The following is a 25,362-nucleotide window of genomic DNA, read 5'->3' as shown; positions in this document are numbered from 1 at the left end:
CAGAACTCCGCCAACGATAGCCAATTGATCCATTTGGTTGGGCATGAATGAACCAAACATCGTAGATAAGTCTCCATACACTGGTTTAGACGCTCCCTCTGGCCATCCGTTTGGGGATGGTAAGCTGAACTCATCTTGAGCTCCGTACCAGCAAGCTTGAACAAGGATTTCCAAAATGTGCTGGTGAAAATTCGATCTCGATCAGAGATAATAGCAGTGGGCATGCCATGAAGCCTATAGACATTGTCCAAGAATAGCTTAGCCACTTTTGAGCTGTAAAGGGGTGTTTCAGTGGAATAAAATGCCCAAATTTGGTGAACTTATCAATGACAACCAATATAGAATTGGCAGAACCAGATTGTGGCAAACCTTCAACAAAATCCAGTGAAATGACAGAGCAAGCAGAATCTAGAACTGGCAATGGCTGCAGTAGTCCAGGACAACTACTCCTGTCAGGCTTGGCTTGCTGACAAACTGAGCAGCTCTTAACCAAGGCAAATATATCAGTTTTCATGTTTGGCCAGTAAAACAATTGCTTGATGCGCTGATAAGTAGCAGGTCCCCTAGAATGCCCTCCCAAAGTACTACCATGCATGGCAGCAAAAATTCTATGCTGAAACTGGACACTGTGTCCTAACCAAAGCTTGCCATCATACCTGAGCAAACCATCCTAGAGAGAAAAATGAGTGTCTGGAGAAGATGATAATGACAGATTGGCGAGCAACTGCATTGTTTCAGGATCCTGGGCATTAGAATCTTGCAGATCCAACAGCCATTGAGGGGGCAACAGTAGACACTGAAAGAAGGGTATCAGCAGTGGGACACCTGGACAAAGCATCTGCTACTCCATCCTCTACTCCCTTCTTATATATGATCTTGTAATTGAGACCAAGAAGTTTTGTGAATAACTTTTGTTGCCAAGGGGTGTGAAGTCGCTGTTCACTAAGATGGACTAAGCTTCTTTGGTCAATATGGATGAAAAACTCATTCTGTAATAAATATGGCCTCCACTGGTCCACAGCTACAACAATCGCCAAGTATTCCTTCTCATAAGTGGACAACCCTTGATTCTTAGGACCCAAGGCTATGGATGTCCTTGTTGCAGCAGAACAGCTCCCACAACAACAGCAGAAGCATCTGTCTCAATGTGAAATGGTAGCGAAAAATCGGGAAGTGCCAGGCAAGGAGCAGATACAAGAGCAGTCTTCAGCAATTGAAATGTGTCATTGTGAATAGCAGCCCAAGTGAACACAGCATCTTTACAAAGAAGTTCTGTCAATGGCTTAGCTATAATACCAAAGTTTCTCACAAATTTCCTGTAATAGCCTACTAACCCAAGGAAGCCCCTCAACTACTTAACATTGGAGGGTACTGGCCAGTCCTGGATTGCTTTGATCTTAACTGGGTCTGTTGAAATACCAGTGCTGCTGATAACATGCCCAAGATAAGCAATAGAAGACTATTGAGCAAACTTGCACTTAGAAAATTTGAGTTTCCATTGATCTCTGGACAGCCACTGAAACACTTGTGCTAGATGGAATAAATGTTGTTCATAACTATTGCTATACACCAGAATTTCATCAAAGAACACAAGCACAAACTTCCTCAGTCCAGGAGCTAAAGTAGAATTCATAGCCCCTTGGAAGGTGCTAGGAGCCCCATTCAACCCAAAAGCCATAACCCTGAATTCATAACTGCCCAAATGAGTTTGAAATGCAATTTTGTGCTCCTCACCTGATTGCAGTAAATATCTGGTGGAATCCAGCTCTAAGATCCAGTGTGGAAAACCACTTGGCATTGGCTAACTCATCCATCAATTGATCAAATATGGGAACTGGGAATTTGGATTTGACAGTAAGGGCATTCAACTGCCTGAAATCCACACAAAATCTATAGCTGCCATCTTTCTTGGGCACTAGCAGAACAGGTGATGAGAACAAGCTCTTGCTTGGCTGAATGATGCCCTGTTCAAGCATTTCTGACACCTGTTTTTCCAGCTCATCTTTCAATTTTGGTGGATATCTGTAAGGCCTTGTAGCCACAGTATTAGCTTCAGGTAGAAGAGGAATAACATGATCACAAGCTCTCTTGGGAGGCAAGCCAACTGGAGGCTAAAAAAATGCTGAAATGACTGGATCAATGATGGTATCTCAGTAGGTAAGGAAGACAGATCCAACTGAGGTTCATCAGGAACAGCACAGCAGACTTGTAACAACAGTTTTTCAGAAGACAAAGATGTCAAGCCACAGAGGGTGATAGGCTGACCTTGGTAATTAAGTTTGACCCATTTATGGCGCCAATGAACTTGCATAGGACTGAATTGCTCAAGCCAATCCATACCAAGGATAATATCAAAGTGTGCTAATGGCAATATCTTGAAATCAGATGTAAATGCATGACTGTCAATGCTCCAAGTAACATTATGCAAAATGTCCTTGCTAAAAAGTAGAGCACCACCAGCAACACTAACAGATGACTTATGGGGTAGAATAGTCTGAGAAGTCAACTGCTGAACCAAAGAGTCACTAACAAAAGATGATGTACTGCCCGAATCAAGCAAGATTGTAACAGGAAGCCCATCTACTGACCCAATGAACTGAATTGTACGTATAGCAGGAGCACCAGAGACTGCAGAATCAGAAACTGCCATCAACAGGGTTTCAGACGGTGTAACAGAGTCCTCACCAGAGCTCATGTCCGCGGCAATGGACAGAGATTCCCAGAGATCTTGTACGGCATGTAAAATCTCAGGGGCACACTTGTGATCCTTGGTCCACTTGGCGGCACCTTTGTAGCATAAACCCATGGCTCGGCGATAGGCCTTGAGGGCTACCAGCTTCGAGTCTGACTCAGACACAGCAGAGGCTGTCGTTGACATAGCAGAGGCTGTCGCTGGCTGAGCAGCAGGCTTAGCCGCCGTCGGAGGAGGAGGAATCGGATACGCCGGCTTGGAATGCAATTTGAACGGTGACGAGTAAGCGTTCCTTGCCGAGTCCTTAACACCGCCAGCTTCCTCCTGCAACAACGCCAGGGTACAAGCAGCATCCAAACTTTTGGGGCGTTGAACAAGCTGAATTGAACGCAATTTAGGTTTCAGGCCATCGATGAAACGGGTGACGAAATAGACAGGATCAACACCAGAATTATATGCTATGAGCAGTGGCGGATGCAGAACAGGATTGAAAGATGGCTGGTCTCTTCTTCTTCCTCCCTCTCTCCGTTTTTCTTTTTTTTTCCACCTCTTCTTCTCCCTCACCTTCTCCATATTTCCATCGATGCACCAGCTGTAGGGGGGCTGGAGCTGGAGCCCCCAGCCCCCCTGTAGATCCGCCCCTGGCTATGAACTGACCGGTAAGAGAAGTAAAGCTGGCAACATATTCAGAAACCGAGTGTCGGCCCCTCGATTTGAGAGTCCTAGGTGCATCCATACTTATGTCAGGATCACGCATAAGTACGCACCAAATCACAAGAATGGTACACAGATATATATAATAAAAGGTTCTGAGCTTTATTAATATCTAAAATAAGGTCTTACAATAGTAGCCCAAATGGGCATGGTCATAGGCTACATATCTAGCGGAATACTATGGCCGTGAAATGGCATTATTGGTGGTCTCTAGAGCGGGTTTATTATACAGCAAAGTGGTGTCCTATTCCATAGGTAACTTGAGCGCGGTTGAAACCCTAGCCTCGATGTCATACTCCTACGAACGTATTTCCTTGCGTGACTCTTAATCCTCGTGGTACGTTTCTTCGTCGAAGTCATAGTCCTCTTCCGTGTCGAAGTCTGTGGGTCAACAATGGGTGAGTACATACTTACTCAGCAAACCCTAACCATAGGGTGGAAATAGAAGTGTAGTGGTGATTATGATTAAAGGTTGGGTCCTAGCGGAGTATTACCATTCCCACTGGTCCCCGGGTTAACATCAATTTCATTACCAGTTTCATTACACATAAAAGTAAATCTAATCATAGTATCACATCCTAGCATTTGCCCATTTCAAGAACGTGGCTACTCGAATAGGTTTAATTAACTCTGCAGAGGTGTACCAATTTCCCCACACGATAGGTGCAACCTCATCCATGATTGGTGGATGAAATAGACTTAACGAGACCTCGTACCTGAATGTACGCGACCTTAGATATTCATATAACTCTACTATGGCTTCTTAGGGGTTGGGAACACACAAATTCTAGGAAGATACCTACTCGTCCCAACGTGATGATACCTAATCATCACAAAAATAACATGGCTCGAACACGGCCAAAAATAATCATGGGCTCGAACACGACCAGAATCTCAAAAGCTTAACGTGGAAGATCACGTAGCATCCACGCCAACCGGACCACAGTAGAAAACCTATCACTCATGTCGGCTTCTGATATTCCGCTGCCTACACCAGCCTCCTAGTAGAAATTATACTTCTATTTAATGGGGTGTGAGATCAAGCCTACCCATATAGACATGTGGCTGTACGTATTATCTCACTAGGCGAGAGGGACTATGAACCGGTCCTTATGTGACCGAGGCGAGTATCTCCCACAGGAATCCTCTCCTGGCATCTCTACCATGGTAAACTATCTCCATAGTTTACCACCACTCGCCCCTTGTCGAGATTTAGTTTCAGGTTTACCAATTTTAAGTTCCATTATTATCCCTAAGTTCATTCATAACATGGAGCTCATAAAGCAACAAGATAACAATTTATCTTAATTCAACAATAACCACATCACAATAACTGAGCTCATATTCTAGGGTAATAATCTTATAGTCATCTTTTAACATTTCAGAGGTTTAAAGCAAGATGGTAGGGAGGGGAGCTAGGACTTGCCTTTGTCGTTGTCATCTTCCGGCATGTCTATGAAATCTGGGTCCTCGTCTTCCTGACGATTACCATCATCTGTCGGGCGTATCGATCGAAATAAGACTACCACCAACCATAAAAGAAGGGCAAAAGCAAACAATAGAATAATATGGTGGTACCAGGTGCAAATGATAGAGCTAGATTTTAGATGAATTTTAGATGTGGTTTTATGTAAAAAGGCGTTAGGGTTTAAAAGTTATATATTTTAGAAGTTAATTCTATAGCTATTTTGCTAGGTAGAAATTTATATTCATTTTCTGGTGCATGAAAATATGTGCAAACTACATGATTAAATTCCCTAATGTATCTAGTTTATTTACAAATTTTTTGGAAAATTTTCTAAGCTAGGAAGATGTGTTTTTAGCTCTCTGTGTACCCTAGCCAGGTGTACCCAGCGTTTTCTAAAGCACACCCCGCGCTGTGTGTGTGGTGTGTGTGTGGATGATAGGTGGGCCACCCTGCCATGTCAGCGGAGACAACGGCAACAGTGTTACGGCCAAGGGCCCACGCGTCAGTGAAAGAGGGAGAGAGAGGGGGAGAGACGGACGAGAGGATACGATAACGGCAACATCGTCACGCGCCTGGCCCACATGGCAGAGATAGAGAAGGAGAGAGAGGGAGACGACGACGGGTGGGGGTGACCGCCAAGACACCGGAACAGGGGAGAAGGAGGCCCAGCTCGCTGGAGTTGGTCATGCCAGCGGCGGCGGGGCCCTGGTGGAGGTGCTCAAGAGGTGGACGGCGCTCGGGGAGGCTTGCCGCGGCCAGTGGTGAGGTCAACGACAGCAGCGAGTGCCCGAGGCGGTGGTGGTGGCTCGTCGGAGCTAGTACGGCGGCGGCGAGTGGTGAAAGTGCTCCTAACCAACCTATCCTACTTAACCAACTACATGTGCGTGTGCGCGGGTGTGTGAGGAGTGCAGTGGAGGTGGCGTGGTGACCAGCCGAGCCTCGCCGACGGTCATGGTGGCCCGATGGTGCATGGCGCACGGGGACAACATAACACAAAGGGAGAAATGACTAACTAGCTAGCAAAGGAAATAGAGGATGGGCTCTAGGACTCACCTGTCACTCTAATCGGCCAAAGACGCAGTGGGGAAGAAGAAGGGGGAAGGCGGCACCAATGGCACCGGCGAACTCCCGATTTGGGGGAAACTGGAAGAAGGTGGAGAGGAGGAGGGGAGAAGGGAAACGGAGGGGGAGCTGGTGTGTTCCCACCCTCGGCAAAGCGGATGGTGGAGAGGGCGAGGCGAGAGCGTCACTGGCTGGACCTATTTATAGGCCGGCTAGGTCAGTTCCCGGCGGCGAGATATTTTCCCGCGGCCACTCTTATCCACCACGCGCGCTCGTGGCTGACAAGCTCACAGTGAGGGAGGAGAGGGGAGAAGAGAAGAAAAGAGGGGCGCCGTGGGGTCTTGAGGTCTCATCGTGTCGCCATTTACCTTCGCTGGCATCAAGGTGGAGCGGGCTGGGCGTTGACGCACGGCGCTATGCCACGTACCGCTGTTGGCTGTGAGGTGGACGACGAAGCTGACATGCGGGGCCCGGGCATCGGTGAGGGAGAAGGAGAGAGGGAGGGGCGCAGGCGCGCATTGGACCGGGGCGAGAAGCTGGGCAGGCCCGTGCGGGGAGGAGGGAGAGAGGGAAGGAGGGAGATAAGGAGATGGGCTGCTGCTGTAGGCCGAGTGAGAGAGAGGGAGAGAGATTGATCCCAAGTGGCTTTTCTATTTTCCTTTCCCTTTTCTATTTCCTAGATTATATATATGCCTATGTTTAAATGATTTTGATTTCAAATTTGAATGCATGAGTTTGCAAAGTGTACCACCATAAGTTCAACAAGTCAAGCAAACATTCACACACAGTTTCACACATCAAGTTTTGTTTTCCTATGTTAATTTATTTATAAATATTACCTATGTTGGTTATATATTCTGGTTCCTATGCAAAGTTTTAAAAAGTTCAATTTTTTTGTAATTTTTAAACTAGGTCAAATTTGTTGGAGCCTCCCCTCATTTGTTGGCTCCCACCTCATGTATTGCTTCATCTCATAGTGGATTCGCCTCGCCGTCGCCCGTGGTTTTTCCCCGCAAGGGGTTTCCACATAAATCTTGGTGTCCTCTCTTGATTCGGTATTTTCTTTGCCATATGTGTTGATTAAGTCACCATCTTACTTGCCATTGCTCCATATGTAAAGTGGTTGCTTGTATGGATATGTTGGCATGAAAGGGATATATGTGTTCTTTGATATATTGAGCTGGAGATGATGGGTATTGGTATTCTAGTGAACTAATTGATGCAAGTATATTGTTGTTGGAAGTTTGGACAGCCTGTGGTTGCACAGATTTATTTTTAGGGGCTGTTTTAGTTCATGCACAGAAGGTGTTCGATGATATGCTTGTGAGAATTTAATTTGCTAAATTTGATTATTCCGTTGCCCCTCCATTGTCACATGGAATGATCGAATGAGCATTGCACTTGAAGTTGCTAGAGTTCTACCATATATGCATTCATCTGCTTCAATGCCAATATTTCATAGAGACATTAAGTCCTCCAACATACTTCTTGATGATAGTTTCTCTGCAAAAGTATTAGACTTTGGCGCATCAAGGTACATCCCAATTGATGAAACAGGAGTGACTACTACAATTCAAGGGACAATTGGTTACTTAGATCCAATGTACTACAACACCTTTCGGTTGACTGGATCTGTGTTCAGTTTTGGTGTTCTTCTTATTGAATTGCTTACTAGAAAGAAGCCATCTGTCTATCGATATGGCGATAATGGAGGGCTTGTATTACATTTCAGCTCACTATTTAAAGAAGGCAACTTGATTGACATAATGGATCCTCAAGTCATGGAGGAGGAAGATGGAGAAGATGAAGAAGTGGCCACACTAGCAACTATGTGTACTAAATGGATGGGGGAAGACCGACCTACAATGAGGGAAGTGGAGATGGCACTTTTTTAGATCAAAGGCATTCACCCAGCATTATTGAAAGCGTAACGAACGCCAGCGATCCAAGAATTGGGGTTACAAGTTTTATAGAGTTCGCATCAAAAGACAGATGACCAACAGCTCTCAACTCTCATCCTTACTGCTAACTCAATGACCAGGACTTCTAAGTAACTAATATTCTACTAAACCAGTATCTAAAACAGAAGGTTACAGCAAAAGACAAGCATAGACACAAATAGATCAGTGAGCGTTTGTTGCAACCAGGTTGATCATTTCCTCTGTCATCGAACTCAGCTTCGATTTCATAAGGGGACTCCAAGTCTTTATCATCATTAGTGTCTTGTAGATTATCGCCATCGGGGAGGATAACACCTTCTTGTTGAACACCGATTGTTGCGAGTCTTCCAGATTGTCCACAAAGCACCTGCACATATGAATAAGATGACCTTTTGCTTTTTTCCTCTACAATTATCAACAAACTTTATAAGAAAGTCTTCATGGTTGGTTGGCGATTTCTGCCATCCAAAAGCGTTTTTCAAGAATGACCACAAGAATACAGCAATAGGACATTGAAATATATATGATCAATGGTTTCTGTTTTGTCACACTTAATTAGCACATTCCTCTTGCCCCGACCACTTCTTTTTCTTCAATTGGACAGCAGACTGGATTGGAGATGGCACTTGAAACCTTGTTAATCAAGAACAAGAAAATTCCATGCAATACAACACTAAGGAGATGTGATGAGGATGAAAACCAGTGGCGGACCCAAGATTTGAAACCAGGGTAGTCTTAGTCAAAAAATTTCATGTACAACACGACAAAATTCAAAGAAAAAGTTCAGTAAAATGGCTATAAATTAACCAAATTGAGATAATACAATTGAAAGGTTTAAAACTTATAGATTATACATAAGATAAGGTCTTACATAAATAAGAGATTACAATACAAGTTCTAGTTCAAGGCTTTTGCTTTGCACTTTCTCATTGCCATGAAAGCATGAACTATGCCATCCTCGCTTACAGTGGAGAATATATCACGCTCAATAAAGGTAACCAAACAATCATTCAATAACCTATCACTCATACTATTTCTCACCTTATTCTTCACTAAACACAATGCAGAGAATACTCTTTCAACACTTGTTGTCGCCACTGGTAAGATCAATGCTAATTTAAGGACTAAGTACACCAAACCATATAATTCATGTTTCTTAGTGTCAACAAGCTTGTTAGAGAGCTCACCGAGGTTGTTCAGTCCTTCAAATCTATCATCCATTCTCACATCTTCAATATATGTGCCAAGTTGAATTTCAAGTGTCCTCAAAGGAGAACTTGAAAAATCTTTGGGATAAAAAGTTGCAAGCTTAAGGATTTTCTGAGCATCAAATGAGACAAATGAATTGGAGGGATTCAGTGCTGACATACAAATAAGCAACTCCCTACTAACCTCATCAAACCGATTCTCAAGCTCTTGATGAATTCTATCAATAATACCAATATACACTTCTCTTCTATAGTGATCATCAATTGTTTGTACAGGATAAAAGCGATGGGATCTTCCATGAGGCTCATATTTGCTATCCATTGCAGGAACATCAATAGAATATTCGATGCAAAATGATTTAACCTTTTCTAAGAAATCTTCCCACCCATTAGACCTCAATTGTTGGAACCTTCTCTTTGCCACACCAACAAGTGCCATTGCATTAACAATATCTTGGTCTCTCTTTTGCAAAGATTGAGACAACTCATTTGTGTACCCAAGAATCACAAGCATCAAGTGGGCATTGAAAACAAACTCAAATGACTCTAAAGTCAGAACCATAGCATGTATGTTTGGCCAATCATATCTTTGTGTGGGATCCTTTCCAAGAGTTATGAGTACTTCCTGAATGGTAGAATACATGTCAATGATATGCAAAACAGTTCTATAATGAGAACCCCACCTAGTATCACCAGGCCTAGCCAATCCCATCTCTTGATTTAACCCACTTCCACTTTCTATTTCACCCAATTCAAGTGCTTTCTTCAATTTTCGTGCTCTAACATCTCGAAGCATATCATGGCGTTTGCAAGAAACTCCAACAATATTCAGCAAGCGTGAAACTTGAGAAAAAAAAGTACTAGCTCCAACATCTCCCTTGGCAACAGCAACAAGCACTAATTGGAGTTGATGTGCAAAACAATGCACATAATAAGCAGAAGGAGACTCTTTCATTATCAGTGTTTTCAACCCCTTAACCTCTCCTTTCATGTTACTAGCCCCATCATATCCTTGCCCACGACAAGAACTAAGACTCAAGTGATGACTAGTGAGTAAAGATTGAATAGCTGTTTTAAGTTCCAAAGAAGTGGTGCCAGGAACATGAACTACTCCAAGGAACCTTTCACAAACACTTCCACGTTTATCAACATAACGCAAACAAACAGCCAGTTGTTCTTTATGTGATATATCACTACATTCATCAGCTAGAATTGCATAGTAGTCATCCCCAAGTTCTTCAAGTATGTATCTAGTGGTTTCTTCAGAGCAACATCTAATAATTTGCTTTTGTATGCGAGGGGATGTCAAAATGCAATTACCTGGGGCATTTTTCAGAACCACTTTGTGCACCTCTTCATTATTTCCTGCAAGCCAATTCAAGAGTTCAAGGAAGTTTCCTCTGTTGTTAGATTCTTCAGTTTCATCATGCCCGCGACAAGCCAATCCTTGATGCAGAAGGAATCTCAAACATCTAAGTGAATAAGTCAACCTAGCCTTGTAATCAACTCGATCCTTTTCTGACACCTTCTCAATGACAGTATCAATTTTTGTACCCTTTTTCACAAATAAGCTGTATTTCTCTTGAGCAAACTTGTGTAAAGTTGAAGACTCATGTTTGTCAAGTGATATAGTTCCTATATTCCAATTATGCCAACCATCCGTAATAAATTTTCCACTTTCCTTACCAAACAAATAACAATAGAAGCAATATGCTGCATCCTTCTCTACGCTATATTCAATCCAATGGTACTTATGAAACCAAACAAAACTAAAGCGGCGATCTTTGCCATAGATTTTTCTAGATGGATAATTATAGGCATAAAGATGACAGGGGCCTTTTAAAATGTACCTTCTTATGATAGAATCTTGTTCATTCACATCAAAGATTGAAATAGGACTCCTTAGGCCCGGGTCATGCTCAAGGGAATCAACATCAGCAGTCGTAGGCGGTTCTTCTTCCTCTTCTTCTTCAATTTGATTTGACCCATTATCTCTAGTAGGATCTGTGTCTGTATCTGTTACTCTAGGTGTTTCTGTCCCTTCATCCACAACTACGATAGCACTTTCATCACTCACAATTAGAGGATCTTCTACAACAGGAATAGACAACTCTTCATCAACAGCTGGAATTGGTGGAGCACAAGTTGCAACTTTTTTTGCCTCGTGCTTCTAAAAAAGAAATGCTATATTTGATTTCTTCATGCCTCAACTTCCTGAAAAATTACAATAATTTCCATTCAATTCTAGGCTCACAGAAGATAGATCTACAATCCCTAATCGGCTAAGTCTTCTGAAAAATGACAAGAAATTTAATCCAATGAATTGGTGGAGGCCAGGACAGACAGACACAGACCGACAGAGGCGTTGCAGGGGACCGGGGAAGGGCGGTGCTGGACTGCTGGCCGGCGTTGGCTGGCGGCCTGGCGCTGCCGTGCTGGAGTGCTAGCGCTGGACGCCTGGAGCCCTTAGCCCTGGACGGCCGCTGGACGCCTGGAGCCCTGGACGGCCGCTGGCCGCTGGCAGGGCGGGCCGGCTGGGTGGGTCACGTCTGGCTCCTCGGTGGCTCGGTCGTGCCACTGCTGGCCGGCGTCCGGCGAGGCCACCACGGATCTGGGCTTCTGGCGGTTGCAGAGGCGGAGCGAGCGGAGTGGCTGGCGCTGCTGCCTACCGGTGCCGCGCTGGACGCCTGGACGGCCGCGGGGTGGGGGCGCCGTGGCCGCGCCGTGGCGGCTCCGCAGGCCCGCAGCTGGCTCGCGAGCGTCGTCCGTCCGCAGATCAGGGAAGGGCGGCAGTCGCTCCATTGCCGGTGGGGGAGGGCATGGTCGCGTCGCTGTTGGTCGGGGAGGTACGGGGCGGCGGCGGCGCAGGTGGGGGAGGGCGCGGGGCCACGCCGTTGCTGCTCGGGGATGGGCGGACCGCAGCTGGCTCGCGAGCGTCGTCCGTCCGCCGTCGGGACTCGGGAGGGAAGGGAGCGGACAGCGGAGTTGCGGACGCGGAGAGGGCTTCGCTCGGCCGCTCGCGGTCTTGACCGGGAAAGAGGAGCAATGAGCCAAAATTTCATGGGCTGCGCAAAGTACTAAAATTTTTTTGGGCCAAATTCCAGGGTAGTCCTGGGCCTACCTGGACTACCCATTGGGCCCGCCCATGATGAAAACATGACTCATTCCATGTCAATGGAAGTGGTTCCTGCTGAAGCAAGTAGGCGATACAGTATGGAATAGGAAATGTTGTTGTCAGCAGGGCATCCCCACTGATTTTGTTCAATATGGATCAATGTTGCTTGGCATATTCATTTTTAATATAGCAAAGCTAATGAATAAATGCCACGCAATTTTTCTCTCTTTTGAATTATTGTGTAAACCTGATACTATATGCATATTGTAGGCCTAGGCTAACACTGGCAGGTTGATCTTTTTCTCCGCCACTAGACATAGGAAAATATATAGTTCGAGCTAGGCAAGCAGCTACGAGAGAACGTGCGGCGGGCGAGATGGTGTGGTTGCGCGAGTCAGGTGGCTGGGAGAGTGCGCACGGCGGCCGAGTGGCTGCGTGACAGGCAGGTGGCTAGCTAGGCGGTTGTGCACAATAGGGGGCCATCAACTACTGGGCCCGTCCCATGTCTGTTGCCTTCAACAATTGTTCCTCATCTAACACAAACCATGTCCGCTGCTGTTGTTCCAAATCTGCACAATATGTGCCTGCACCTTATGCCTTTTTTGCACCAATCCGCTAGTGCGTCTGTCATCATGTAACATATACACACTACTACAGAATTGATAATCACCGCCACCACTTTCATCGCCGGTTTGCTAAAAACTGGCAGTGATACTCATCACCGCCGGTTTGTATTACGAACCGTTGGTGAAATGTTTTTCACCGCCGGTTCGTGTTACGAACCGTTGATGAAAATTTAGGCGATTATCACTGACGGCAGGTAACACGAACCGGTGGTGATAACCTATCATTATAGCTGGTTTGTGTTACCAACTAGTAGTGATGGTTGATCCATTTTTACCACTGGTTTGACGAACTCGGTGAAGACAAAACTCGTACGTAGAGGATGACAGCCTCGAGCTATAGGCAGACTGGCAGGCTCGTACACGCATGAAGATGAGCACGTGAAGATGAGTTTGTGGGGCCACACGGTGATAGGCGGATGAGGCCACACCTAAAGACGTGGTGGGGCCGTGCGACGACAGATTCGTGCCTAGTCGTTCGATGATAGGCGGACGGGGCCACGTGAGGACAGGTTCGCACCTGAAGATGAGGCCGCAGAAGGCTTGCGCGTGAAGACGAGTCACGCGAATGGAGGCGGATGATGCATGGATGAAGGCTGCGCACGGAAGGCCAAGTAGACGACGCGCGGATGAAGAGCTGACAGATGCAGAGGATCAATGTGGGACACGAAGACGACCTTCCTCGAGCCAGAAAATGATGAGGAAAAAATGTATATCGTGGGGGATCAGAATAGATTAATCCTAACCCTAATCCATGGCTTTGGTACCATGTTAGTAACAAGTATATCTACTATGAAGATGAAAGTATATTTAGGGGGAACTATAAAGGATGTTTTTTGCCACTACTAACTGAAGTATGCATGCTGTTGGAAACAACAAGGTCATCTCTCAATGTGTGAGTTCTACCAAAGGGCTATATTTCTGGCCAAGTGGTACTGTACATAAGAAATAATGTACACATTGACCCAAGGTTGGACCCCAAGATCGCATTGAAGCAACAGGTATGATTGAATTTATATTGGTTATTGAGAAAGAGACTATTTTCTTCATGCTTACAAGATTAAACTTCGCTAGAAAACATCATTGTGTAATTATAACAGGCAGGGTGTATGCAGATATTGCAACCAGGGCAGTTGTGCGCAAATTAAGTGACAGATTTATTGAAGTTCTAGTATTTGGACTTTCATATTTGGATGCACATGGATTAGGAATCATTGTTGTATATAAGTTTGGCTCTTATAATCGGTCTTTTGATAATTTAGATCTTGTTGTTTAAAGGCTGAGATGGTTAGGAATGTATCCAATAGATTTTATAGATTATGATTATGTGGCTAAAGATGAACACTCCAAGGTGGAGATGGCTATATAGAGAGAGCTTCATGGGCCATATGGGCCTTCATACACATAACACTTGCCACGTGATCAAGCTTTTTCATATGAGATGTTTATTGGGACAAGCATAGACTAGACATAATTCACCTTTAGTCCAGTGGAGGTTCCAAATGATTGGAGCAAGCCTTTTAGAGCAAAGAGATGAGTGGCTGAGGGCTTGCATGATGATTAGAGTATCATCTGCATATTGAAATACTAGAAAATCAGAGGAGTAATTAAGCTCAATGGGCAGCTTGATGATCTACCTTTCCTTAGCTTTGTTTAGGATTGACTGAAGCAGATCAGTAGCAAGAACAAATAGCAAAGGAGAAAGTGGGTCTCCTTGTCAAACTCCTCTTCTGCAGTGCATAGTTTTCCTAGGCACACCATTTAGAAGGACTGAAGAGGTTCTTGAGCCAAAGATGGATTTGACCTAGTCCTGCCATTTCTGCCCAAAACCTTTTTTGGGCCAAGATTTGCAAAATGGCTTCATGCTCTACCTTCTCAAATGCCTTCTCAAAGTCTAGTTTTAGGATAACCAGTTCTTTCTTAGATTTATGGCAATGTGAAGATATTCTAGGGCCCAAGCAATGCAATCCTGGATTGTTCTCTTCTTGATGAAGTCATATTGGTTATTGTGAATATGTTGAGGGATGACATTTTGAAGTCTGTTTGCTAGGAATTTAGTGACGATCTTCATTGAGGTGTTTAACAGGAAGATAGTCCTAAAGTCATTGACCTTGGAGGCTCCCAAAATTTTAGGGATAAGGGTTATGTAGGAGGTATTGATGCTTCTTGTGCAGAGAGTGCCTTGTTGGAAGGAGTCACAAATGTCAAAAAAATCCTGAGCTATCTAGGCCAGGAGATTTATCAGTTGGGAGTTCTGAAATTATGCCATCAATTTCTTTTTGGAGAATTCTGCTTCTAAGACAGACAAATCAATTGGTGGAGGGAGAAGGTCATGCAGGTCAAATAACATTCCCTCAAATTCATAAACCCCAAGCCCCTATTTGAAGTAATCCCAAATAAGGTTGGCTTTGTGGTCATGATGAGTGAGTAAGGCATTGTTGTCATCAAGAAGAGTGGATATTGTATTCTTACTATGCCTAACAATGGCATGGGCATTAAAGAGTTTAGTTCCAGCATCACCATCCTGCACCCACTTGATTTTAGCCCTTTATTTTCAATAGGTCCTCTCCATTTTGAGTAAATATTTTGAAATTCCACTCCTAAATGCTCAAATCCCTCGGTAGCTCCATGGTCTCAAAGAGGTAGATTAGAGATTTCACTTGTTGAATGAGCTTGCCAAATGAGGAGAGGTTAGCTTTCCAAGCCTTTGGACCCCTCTTAGATGTTTGAACTTTGTTGTAAGTCTCTTTGTTGTATCAAGCAGATTTGAGGGGGTTAACTAGGCTTGCTGGACAGTGCTCTTGAAGCTTTCAAATTCAAGCCAGTAGTTTTGACATCTAAAAATCTTGGCTGCTGGAATGGTAGTGCTGATTTCTATGGTGCAAGGCCAGTGATCAGAGGTCTCCGTAATTGGAGATTTGGACACAATGTTTGGATAGTTCAGGGTCCAATTAGCTGAAGTGAAGAACTAGTCTAGTCTTTCTAAGAGAGGCTTTGTCTGTTTATTAGTCCAAGTACACTGCCTTCCTAGCAAGGGAATTTTTCCACCATGCCCAAATTAATGATGGCTTCGTTGAAAAGAAACATTTCTTGGGTGTCAGCACCCTCCTTATTCCTATTTTCTGGTCTTCGAAGAAGGTTGAAATCCCCAACAATTAGCAAATCTAGTTCTTCAGACATCTGAATGTTTTGGAACCAGTTTAGGAAATCTCTTTTCCCTTGAAAAGTGCAAGGAACATACACTGTTGTGAGCAGCCAAGAAGCTTCATTGAACTGAGAGGTGAGATTAATGGATATAGTAAACTCATTCTAGAAGGCTAGCTCTCTTCTAAACACTTTGCCTTGCTAGGCTACTAGAATTCCCATGGGCCCCAATGGAGGGAAGACAGTGAAAGTTATCAAAGCTTGTTGGACAGAAGTTCCTGATAAATGGAAAATCAAATGCTTGCCTTTTGGTTTCTTTTAAGCACACAATGTTGCACTGACTTTCTACACAGAACTTTTTAGTGGCGATTATTCCAACGCAGAACTTTCCAGTGGCGATTATTAATCATTAAAACGAAATAAACAGAGTAGAACCAATAAGAGTGAGCACTAGTCAAATTCCAACAAAGAAGGAAATAGATAGATAACATAAAACCAAGTAGCCCCAGGTATAAAAGGAAAGAAACAAAGTCTGAAAATAATAAAGATAGGCAGGCCTGAGGGCCACTGCTAACACAAAAGAGAAAGAAAATAACACTCGAGACAGTAGAGCTCCAGAAGGTAAAAATCAAAAGCAGTACTCCTCAAACATCTGGTTGGGGTTTTCAGTCTTCATCCTTCTTGTTCTTGCTTATATCATTGTTCTTCTTGCTCTTGGGGGTCTTGCCATCTTTCTTCTTTGCTCCTACTGTTCCAACTTCCCTTTCCTTCATCAGATTATCATCAGTCAACAACTCAGGGTTAATTTGGCATAATTCCTTTCCTAAGTCTCTGATGACTGAATTTGTGATAGTTGGGGGTTTGCTGGAGCATCCTAGGCAGTTAGATTTCCCATATGCGCTTTGTTTGAAGCCTTTGTTCCTGATCTTCAACCTGTTGCTCCTTCTGACATCTGAATCAATAAGGCACTCCTTGGCTAGGCTTTTCCTGGAGCTTTCTAGCTTTTGGGGAGTAGACTGAGTTTCTAAGCAGGCTGCCACGAAGATTCCTCTTCTGAAATGAACTGCCTCCATTCAAGTTGCCACTTGGGACCTCCATTGTTCCAGAGGTGGAAGTAAAGCTTGTAAAGGTGGCGATCGAAAGAACGAAGCTTGTTAATGTAGTGCCCAACCGGATTGGAGTGGACAGAAAACCGGAAGACGCGATCACCCAAACCTACAACATTGAAATCAAGAGGAGAGCCACCAATGGCACGCCCTCCTCCTCCACGTCCCCTGCGACGGGATCCGAGGCCACCTAAATTTGAGGGCTTGATTAGGGGCCCTGCTGGACCGTGCCTGTGTTTTTTCTCAAGCCCTCAAATTTTTAGTTTAGGGGCTTGTTTGAGGGCCACGCTGGAGATGCTCTTATAAAGATGGATCGGAAAATCACGTGTAAACAAAAAGGATCAAATTTAAGTTAATTTGAAACAAGATTGGCGAAATCCAGAAAAACTAGCCCGGGCGGGCTTTGGGTGGCTTCGGCCAGTTTGCAGCTAAAACCGCTGCCTAGGCCAGTTTTTCCAGGGAGGCCTCACGAGCACTATTGAAACCGGCCTGACCCAGTTTTGACACTCCGAGCCCCAGTTCGTGTTGTTCCTTTATACATTTATCTAATCGTGTGGAAAACTTGTAAATTGTGTGTGGAACAAGTCTCCTTTAATAAGACCACCTCCTCTATGGATTACGGCCGATTCAGAGGTCTGTCTATTCAATCGTCAAAAACATATCTATCTTTATTTTTTACCTCTAAACCCTAGCTTTTTCAACCCATTTGCTATCCAATGCAACACTTCTCCTTGATTAAGATTTGCCGGCGTTTTAGGTGGTCTTACCGATCCTAGGACACTCCATTGTGTATCTCTCCGACGGGTCTTCAAGAGAGATGTTTGTGGGTGTTTTAGGCGAAGAATGAGCGTCAGTTAGACTTCCCCTACTACATATCTCGGCCATGTGCGACCTCGTGCGATCTAGCCCATATTAGTGTGCTGGCCGGATTTAGCCTCAACGTTATAAATATATAGCACATCTTCTCACTACAGGAAACAGGTCCTTTGCCTACAGCCGAAAGCAGTCGGCAAAGGCAGTTTTCCTGTCGGCAAAGGCTTTGCCGACCGTTTCTCCACGTGGCTGTCGGCAAAGATCTGTCGGCAAAGAATTAGTCGGCAATGACTTCTTTGCCGACAGCCACGTGTCAAGCTGTCGGCAAAGCCTTTGCCGACAGCCAGCTGTACAGTCGGCAAACGCTGACGGCGCCGTCAACCGTGACCGAGGCTTTGCCGACAGCCCTGACCTACGGCTGTCGGCAAAGACTTTGCCGACCGCTGCACAGTGGCTGTCGGCAAAGCCTTTGCCGACAGCCGTCGGTCAGGGCTGTCGGCAAAGCTTTGGTCATTTTGCCGACTGCTCTGTAATCCTGTCGGCAAAGCTGGAATCCGTGGTCAGGGAAACCCAGCTTTGCCGACTGTTTCCTGTCGGCAAAGCTGGGAACCAATTTTTTTTTTCAATTTTTTTTCCTCATTTCAGTTGCATTTTAACCACATTTAAGCCACATATTGCATACACATCACATTTGAACACAGTAATTCACAATAATATCACCGAAACAGCGCATTTAACAATAAAATTCAGTTTTCACATGAATCCATACATAAAGGTCCCGAAATACAACGATACATGTCCAAAACGAATCCATACAAGTCCAACATGCACATAACATGTCCAATGTGCCACACGTTCATCGATGAAGGTCCAAAAGCGAGAAGCAAAGATACCTAGCTCTGTGCGTCGTCCCCAGGGGTCCCAGAGCCACCACCGTGCTCATACAGACGCCAACCCGACTGCGAAGACGTACCGTAGTTCCACCTGTTCTGCGGCGCTGTGACGCTTGCCGGCCCGGAGTGCCCCTGCTGCGTCGGGAAAGGCGGCCACGAGGTCCTTTGCCTACAGCCGAAAGCAGTCGGCAAAGGCAGTTTTCCTGTCGGCAAAGGCTTTGCCGACCGTTTCTCCACGTGGCTGTCGGCAAAGATCTGTCGGCAAAGAATTAGTCGGCAATGACTTCTTTGCCGACAGCCACGTGTCAAGCTGTCGGCAAAGCCTTTGCCGATAGCCAGCTGTACAGTCGGCAAACGCTGACGGCGCCGTCAACCGTGACCGAGGCTTTGCCGACAGCCCTGACCTACGGCTGTCGGCAAAGACTTTGCCGACCGCTGCACAGTGGCTGTCGGCAAAGCCTTTGCCGACAGCCGTCGGTCAGGGCTGTCGGCAAAGCTTTGGTCATTTTGCCGACTGCTCTGTAATCCTGTCGGCAAAGCTGGAATCCGTGGTCAGGGAAACCCAGCTTTGCCGACTGTTTCCTGTCGGCAAAGCTGGGAACCAATTTTTTTTTTCAATTTTTTTTCCTCATTTCAGTTGCATTTTAACCACATTTAAGCCACATATTGCATACACATCACATTTGAACACAGTAATTCACAATAATATCACCGAAACAGCGCATTTAACAATAAAATTCAGTTTTCACATGAATCCATACATAAAGGTCCCGAAATACAACGATACATGTCCAAAACGAATCCATACAAGTCCAACATGCACATAACATGTCCAATGTGCCACACGTTCATCGATGAAGGTCCAAAAGCGAGAAGCAAAGATACCTAGCTCTGTGCGTCGTCCCCAGGGGTCCCAGAGCCACCACCGTGCTCATACAGACGCCAACCCGACTGCGAAGACGTACCGTAGTTCCACCTGTTCTGCGGCGCTGTGACGCTTGCCGGCCCGGAGTGCCCCTGCTGCGTCGGGAAAGGCGGCCACGAGGAGTACCCCTGCGACGGTGGAGGGTACATGTACGGCTGCGTGGGGTAGGTCGGGTAATCTTGGTAGGGTGGAGAAGGACCCAGTGGAGGGCTAGCACCTGGAGTCGGGTTCGAACCTGCCGACTGTGCCTGCACAAAAGCCAATTGATGTAATTAGTACCTGCATGATGGGCGTACCAGCTAAAGCAACAGACAAATATACTCACTGGAAAAGGTACAGGAGCAGGAGCAGGAGCAGACAGTGGAACTTCTGGTGGAGCGAAGAGCGAGGCAGGAGGCTCGTCCGTTCCCGGCATCTGGGACCGGAAGTAGCCGGTCAGGTCTGTCAGCTGGCGCTGGTAGTGCTGCGAAAGTGCCAGCATCTGCTGCTGATGTAGTGCCTCCTGCTGCTGACGTAGTGCCTCCTGCCTCGCTTCCTGGGCCTCTTGGTAGGCCTGCATTTGTGCGATCTGCTCCTGCAATATTACACCCACAAATGTTAAGGCAAGGTAGATCATGTGTGAAACGAGTGAACAACAAATGAAACGGCACTTACCTGAAATTGCGAGAACATCTGTGCGCTGCTCGGCTGCCGAGGCGCTATGGGGATGTCGGAGGAGCTACTGGAACCGCCTCGTCGAATCTCCCTCAGCGTGGGGGCAGACGACGGGTCGATGGCACTGTTGGCCATCATGTAACTGCCGTGCTGCTTCCCTGGGCCCAACCTCATCAGGAGGTCTGTGTCCAGAGGCTCGGTGGCGGGGTCCGACGTCTCCCCATGGCGCTGGCGAAACGCCCTGCGGTACGCGTCGATCTTGGGGTAGACGCTGCTGTTGGTGTACGCGTCCGGCCCGTCCTCCTCGTCGTAGACGTTGTCAGGCGCCGTCGCTCTGCCCTTGTGAGAAAGGGCGTACCCCATCATCTCGTTGCAGTCCTGCCCACCATGCGCCTGGGACTGGGATGAAAACACAAACATGGTTACAGGTAATGACGATTCAGTGTTAGAACTCAAATTTGAATAGAAGCATACCCATTTTTCAATGTACTGCGGGAGAGACCGGTTCCCCTGGTGGTGTGGTGCCCCTTGCATCTGCAAGCGGCGGCGCCGACGTTCTCTATGTTGCTCGTACGACGCGTCCGACCTCCAGATACGCACAATGGCCAGCCAGCAATCCTGGTACTTGTCACACCACTCCGGACACATCTGCAAGACATCAAGTATGTAACATGTAACAAGATGAATTGAATATTTCACGGATTGAATTAAAACGGATGTTTCCTTCTTAATTACCTGCACGTACTGCTCCTCGGTGAGGTTGGTCTCCCTCTGCTGGAACATCTCCCTGACTTGCGGCTTCTTCACCACCTGGCCAAGCACGTTGGCGCAGTAGGTAATGACGCACTGGAGGCGCGCCTCGTGGTACAGGTCCTTCAAACGTAATTTGCACACCGCCTCCTGAACTCGTGCCGCATGCTGCTCTTTCCCCTCCTCGCACGTGAAGAAGTCCTGCACATAGACAACATGTATCAATTGTTTCAATAGCATCCAACAAATGTGTAGTATTGAGAAATACGGTGCAACAACACATTCTCACCCATAACTCCCTCTTGATCTTCGCCGCAAGGGTCTCGCCGTTGGAGATGACGCTGTAGAAGTGCTCCCACTTCATGGGCGGCTTTTCCTCACCATTGTGGGTGACAAAGCCAGGGTAGTACTCCCTAATGAGCAGGCCTTGGATGCCATTGATATGGCGTGAACCGTCGGCGCCGCTCACAAACTTCCAGCTACTGCAAGAGTCATTAACAATTGTTAGTCATTAACATGTCATATGAACAAGTATTGAAATGAATTATGGTTACTTACGCCGTGCCCACGGGCCTAATCACCGGCCGGCGGCCAGGGAGCGGTCGTGGGTCCGGGAGTGAAGCTGGCCCGCGCTGGTAGGGCTTCCTCGAACCTGAGGAAGCCCCCGTCTCCCAGTCGTCGTGGCCCCCGTCCTCGTCCTCCTCGTCCTCGTCCTCGTCCTCGTCCTCGTCGCCACCGCCGGTACCACCGTCACCGGTCCTCGTGGTCCTGGTCGTGGTCGTGGTCGTGGACGTCCCCCCTTCCAGGGTCTCCTGGAACTGCAGCCTCCTCGACAAGCGACGTGCGAGGGGGGGCTCCTCCCCCCTACTGGGCGGCTCCTCCACCACCTGCCGGTCCTCCTCCTCGTCGGCGGCGTGGGCGAACCTGGAGCGGCAGCTCCGTGGCGGCGGCTTTTTCCTTCCGCCTGGCATTTTGTCGAGTGCCTGCAATGACAAAAGGGCAAAAAAGTTAGCATAAATTAATGACAACTAGTAGTAAAAAAACATAATTACAGGATAACAATAAAAGAAATATAGCATTACGTGGTCTAGAAATTATCTCCACGAACGGCAATATGGTTGGTGCCGTTTCGTCACCACTATCCTCGTCATCACTATCAATATTGTCGAGCTCTGCATCGTCCTCATCATCTGTCTGCCTGTTCTCAAGGATGCGTAATTCCTCATCGTCCTGAACAACTCCATCGCGCTCCCTCTGCCATTTCTCAAGGATGCGTAAGTCCTCAGCATCCTGCACGTCATCACCCTCGTCCTCATCGATGTCATTGTTTTCTTCCATGTCCATCAGCGAGGAAATGTCTATTTCCAAACTCCCTTCTAGCCCCTCGGGTTGATAGAATTCATCTGCCTTTGGGTCAAAGTTGTAATCATCATCGTTTGGGACAGCCGCTTTACCGTGTGGCGATACTAAGTGCACAAGGCTCCAACCCTCAAGGTTCTTGTCTTTTTGGCACGCCCATGGGAGGTAATAAACTTGTGTGGCGTCTCGGTTAGCCACAATATAGACATCGTCTCCATTATATCTGGAATCTTGTCGAATTTCGACTTGCCCAATCGTAAGGTCTTTTCTTACGACATCAGGATCAAACCAATGGCATTTGAATACCACTGGATTAAAAGTTTTGGCACCCTTAAATTTGAGCTCGTATATCTCTTCGACTGTGCCATAATAGTCCTTGGCATCCGTTCCAGGCGTACGAACTCCACTGCACGTGGTTTTTAGGTTGGGGCGACTCTCCTCGTAGCTTCTTGTGCGAAAGCGATAGCCATTCACATCATAAACGTTGAATGACTTCACCTTACGGGAGAAGCCACCACCCACCTGTTTCAAATCATCACTCATTTCCGGATCCGTCTGGGCCTGCAAGGTTAGGACAGGTATAGATCGTTACATTACTCGCTCCTAGGAGCAAAGTGCAATCTCAAACTCGCCACGAGGTTACTTGGATGATACCTTTCTACAGAACCAGGAAATGAAATCGGGCTCGCCATGTCTAAGAATATGGTCTTCTTCTTGCTCGGTAGGAGCCGTATTGCCTCTCCAGTGACTGTTAATATATTCCCTAAAAAAACAAGACACACAAGGGGGTTTGATCAATAGGTGCAGGATAGTGACGACGTATATAACAAGATGACTGAGAACTTACTTCTGATAAGGAATGCACTCATCAAGGTTCAACAACAAGTAGATCATGATACTGTGCCACTCATCATGGGTCAATGTCTTGTTGGTACCTGCGCCACCTCTTCCGAGATCCCCTTTGAAAAGGCTGAGGTTCGATGAGTTCTCGTCGGCGTTGTAACGAGGGGTTGGATTGTGCCGGCTGGGAAGTTTCTCAGTATAGTACGCCCGTGTGAACGTGGCCACCTCCTCCAGCACGAATGCCTCCGCCACGGAAGCCTCAATTTTGGCTTTATTTCTACACATTTTCCGAAGAAGCTTTAGACACCTCTCGATTGGATAGCACCAACGGCACTGCACGGGCCCCCCCAGCCGAGCCTCGCGAGGTAGGTGCAAAATCAGATGCTGCATCGATAGGAAGAAGCCGGGTGGAAATATCATCTCCAACTTGCATAGCAATAGAGGTGCAGCCTTCTCTAGTTCAAGACAGACATCCCGAGATAGCTGCTTGGCACAAAGCTGGCGGAAGAAAAAGCTCAACTCTGCCAGGACGCGCCACACTGGCTCGGGGACGTATCCCCGGGTCATTGCAGGAAGGAGCCGCTCAATCCATACGTGGAAGTCATGACTCTTCATCCCTAAGAGTTTCAAAGTCTCCAAGTTCACTCCCCTATTCAGACTCGCCGCATACCCATCAGGGAACCGTACCGTCTTCTGTATCCACTTCAGAACTTCCTTCCTATCCGACCTTTTCAAGATATAATCGGCCGGGCCCCTTTTCCATCTCTTGCCTGGTTCAGGACTCTTCATCACTAGCTTTGGTCTATCACAAATCGTTTCAATGTCCAGTCTAGCCTTAACGTTGTCCTTTGACTTCTTACCAATCTCCATGAGTGTTCCCCAGAGTGCCTCTGCGACATTCTTTTCTGTATGCATTACATCGATGCAGTGTGGAAGAAGAAGGTCCTTGAAGTACGGTAGCCTATGCAAACCCGATATATGAGTCCACATGTGGTCAATACCATATCCAACAAAGCCACCGTTCTGTTCATCTATTTCGAGAGCCTCTATCTCCGCGAGGACATCGGCCGGGCTCCTAACCTTAGGAATGGGGTCGGTGACTTGAACACCTTTCGTGAAGTGCTTAACATCTCGTCTCAATTCATGGTTCTCTGGCAGGAATTGACGATGTTGGTCGAAAGAAGAGTACTTCCCACCCTTCGCCAGCCAGGTGAACATCACATCTGCCTTGCATGTTGGGCAAGGGAACTTCCCGTGAACACACCACGCGCTAAATAAGCCATACGCCAAGAAGTCATGCATTGAATACTGGTACCAGACATGCATAGTGAAGTTCCTCTTTGTAGCTCGGTCATACGTCAGCACCCCCTTTTCCCAAGCATGTTTCAATTCATCCCACACTGGCTCCATCAGGACACCCATATTGTTGCCCGGGTGTCCAGGTATTATCAGCGTCAAGAACACGTGCCTAGGTTCAAACATGACGCCGGGGGGAAGATTGAGGGGGATCACGAACACGGGCCAACAAGTGTACGGGGCCGCCATCATTCCAAACGGGTTGAACCCATCTGTTGCTAGTGCTACGCGTACATTCCGAGCTTCTAGAGCCTTCCCAGGATTCATGTTATCGAAGTGTCTCCATGCATCACCATCGGCTGGGTGCACCATCTTGTCAGTGTATCTTTTGCCATTCTTGTGCCACGTCATCTGTTTCGCGGTCTCCTCTGTCATGTACATCCGTTGTAGCCTAGGTATGAAAGGAAGGTGTCGTATGACCATCTCGGGTATCTTAGACTGATTTTTGTTGCCATCTTTGCCTTCTACCTCCACATACCTAGAGGCTTTGCACTTTGGACAGTGTGTTGCTTTCTCGTGGTCTCCCCTGAACAGTACGCACCCCTTCGGACAAGCTTGGATCCCCTCGTACGGCATCTTCAGTGCACGAAGGAGCCTCTGTGACTCGTACGTGTTCTTCGGCAGGATGTGATCCTTCGGAAGCAGTGTGCCAACAACTGTCAACACGAGATCGAAACCGTCTCGACTAATGCCCAGT

At 46.6% G+C, this 25,362-nt stretch overlaps 3 protein-coding genes across 3 annotated transcripts; all 3 read right to left on the bottom strand.

Moving 5' to 3' along the window:
• Positions 1 to 8,773: 8,773 nt before the first annotated feature.
• LOC136469432 (uncharacterized) lies at positions 8,774 to 9,523 on the bottom strand. Its single transcript, XM_066467630.1, has one exon. The coding sequence runs from the start codon at positions 9,521 to 9,523 to the stop codon at positions 8,774 to 8,776; it is 750 nt and encodes a 249-aa protein (XP_066323727.1).
• LOC136469431 (uncharacterized) lies at positions 9,503 to 11,886 on the bottom strand. The gene is made up of 3 exons (XM_066467629.1): positions 11,632 to 11,886; positions 10,405 to 11,254; positions 9,503 to 9,709 (listed from the first exon to the last, which is right to left on the bottom strand). The coding sequence occupies exons 1-3, from the start codon at positions 11,884 to 11,886 to the stop codon at positions 9,666 to 9,668; spliced, it is 1,149 nt and encodes a 382-aa protein (XP_066323726.1). The 3' UTR covers positions 9,503 to 9,665.
• A 6,938-nt stretch (positions 11,887 to 18,824) lies between these two features.
• Positions 18,825 to 25,146, bottom strand: LOC136469430 (uncharacterized). Its single transcript, XM_066467628.1, has 5 exons — positions 23,314 to 25,146; positions 23,156 to 23,229; positions 20,644 to 20,657; positions 19,744 to 19,881; positions 18,825 to 18,947 (listed from the first exon to the last, which is right to left on the bottom strand). The coding sequence occupies exons 1-5, from the start codon at positions 25,086 to 25,088 to the stop codon at positions 18,825 to 18,827; spliced, it is 2,124 nt and encodes a 707-aa protein (XP_066323725.1). The 5' UTR covers positions 25,089 to 25,146.
• Positions 25,147 to 25,362: the final 216 nt, after the last annotated feature.

This window comes from Miscanthus floridulus, chromosome 8 (assembly GCF_019320115.1).
Source record: "Miscanthus floridulus cultivar M001 chromosome 8, ASM1932011v1, whole genome shotgun sequence".
NCBI lineage: Eukaryota > Viridiplantae > Streptophyta > Magnoliopsida > Poales > Poaceae > Miscanthus > Miscanthus floridulus.
This window is presented reverse-complemented; position numbering and strand designations above follow the sequence as displayed.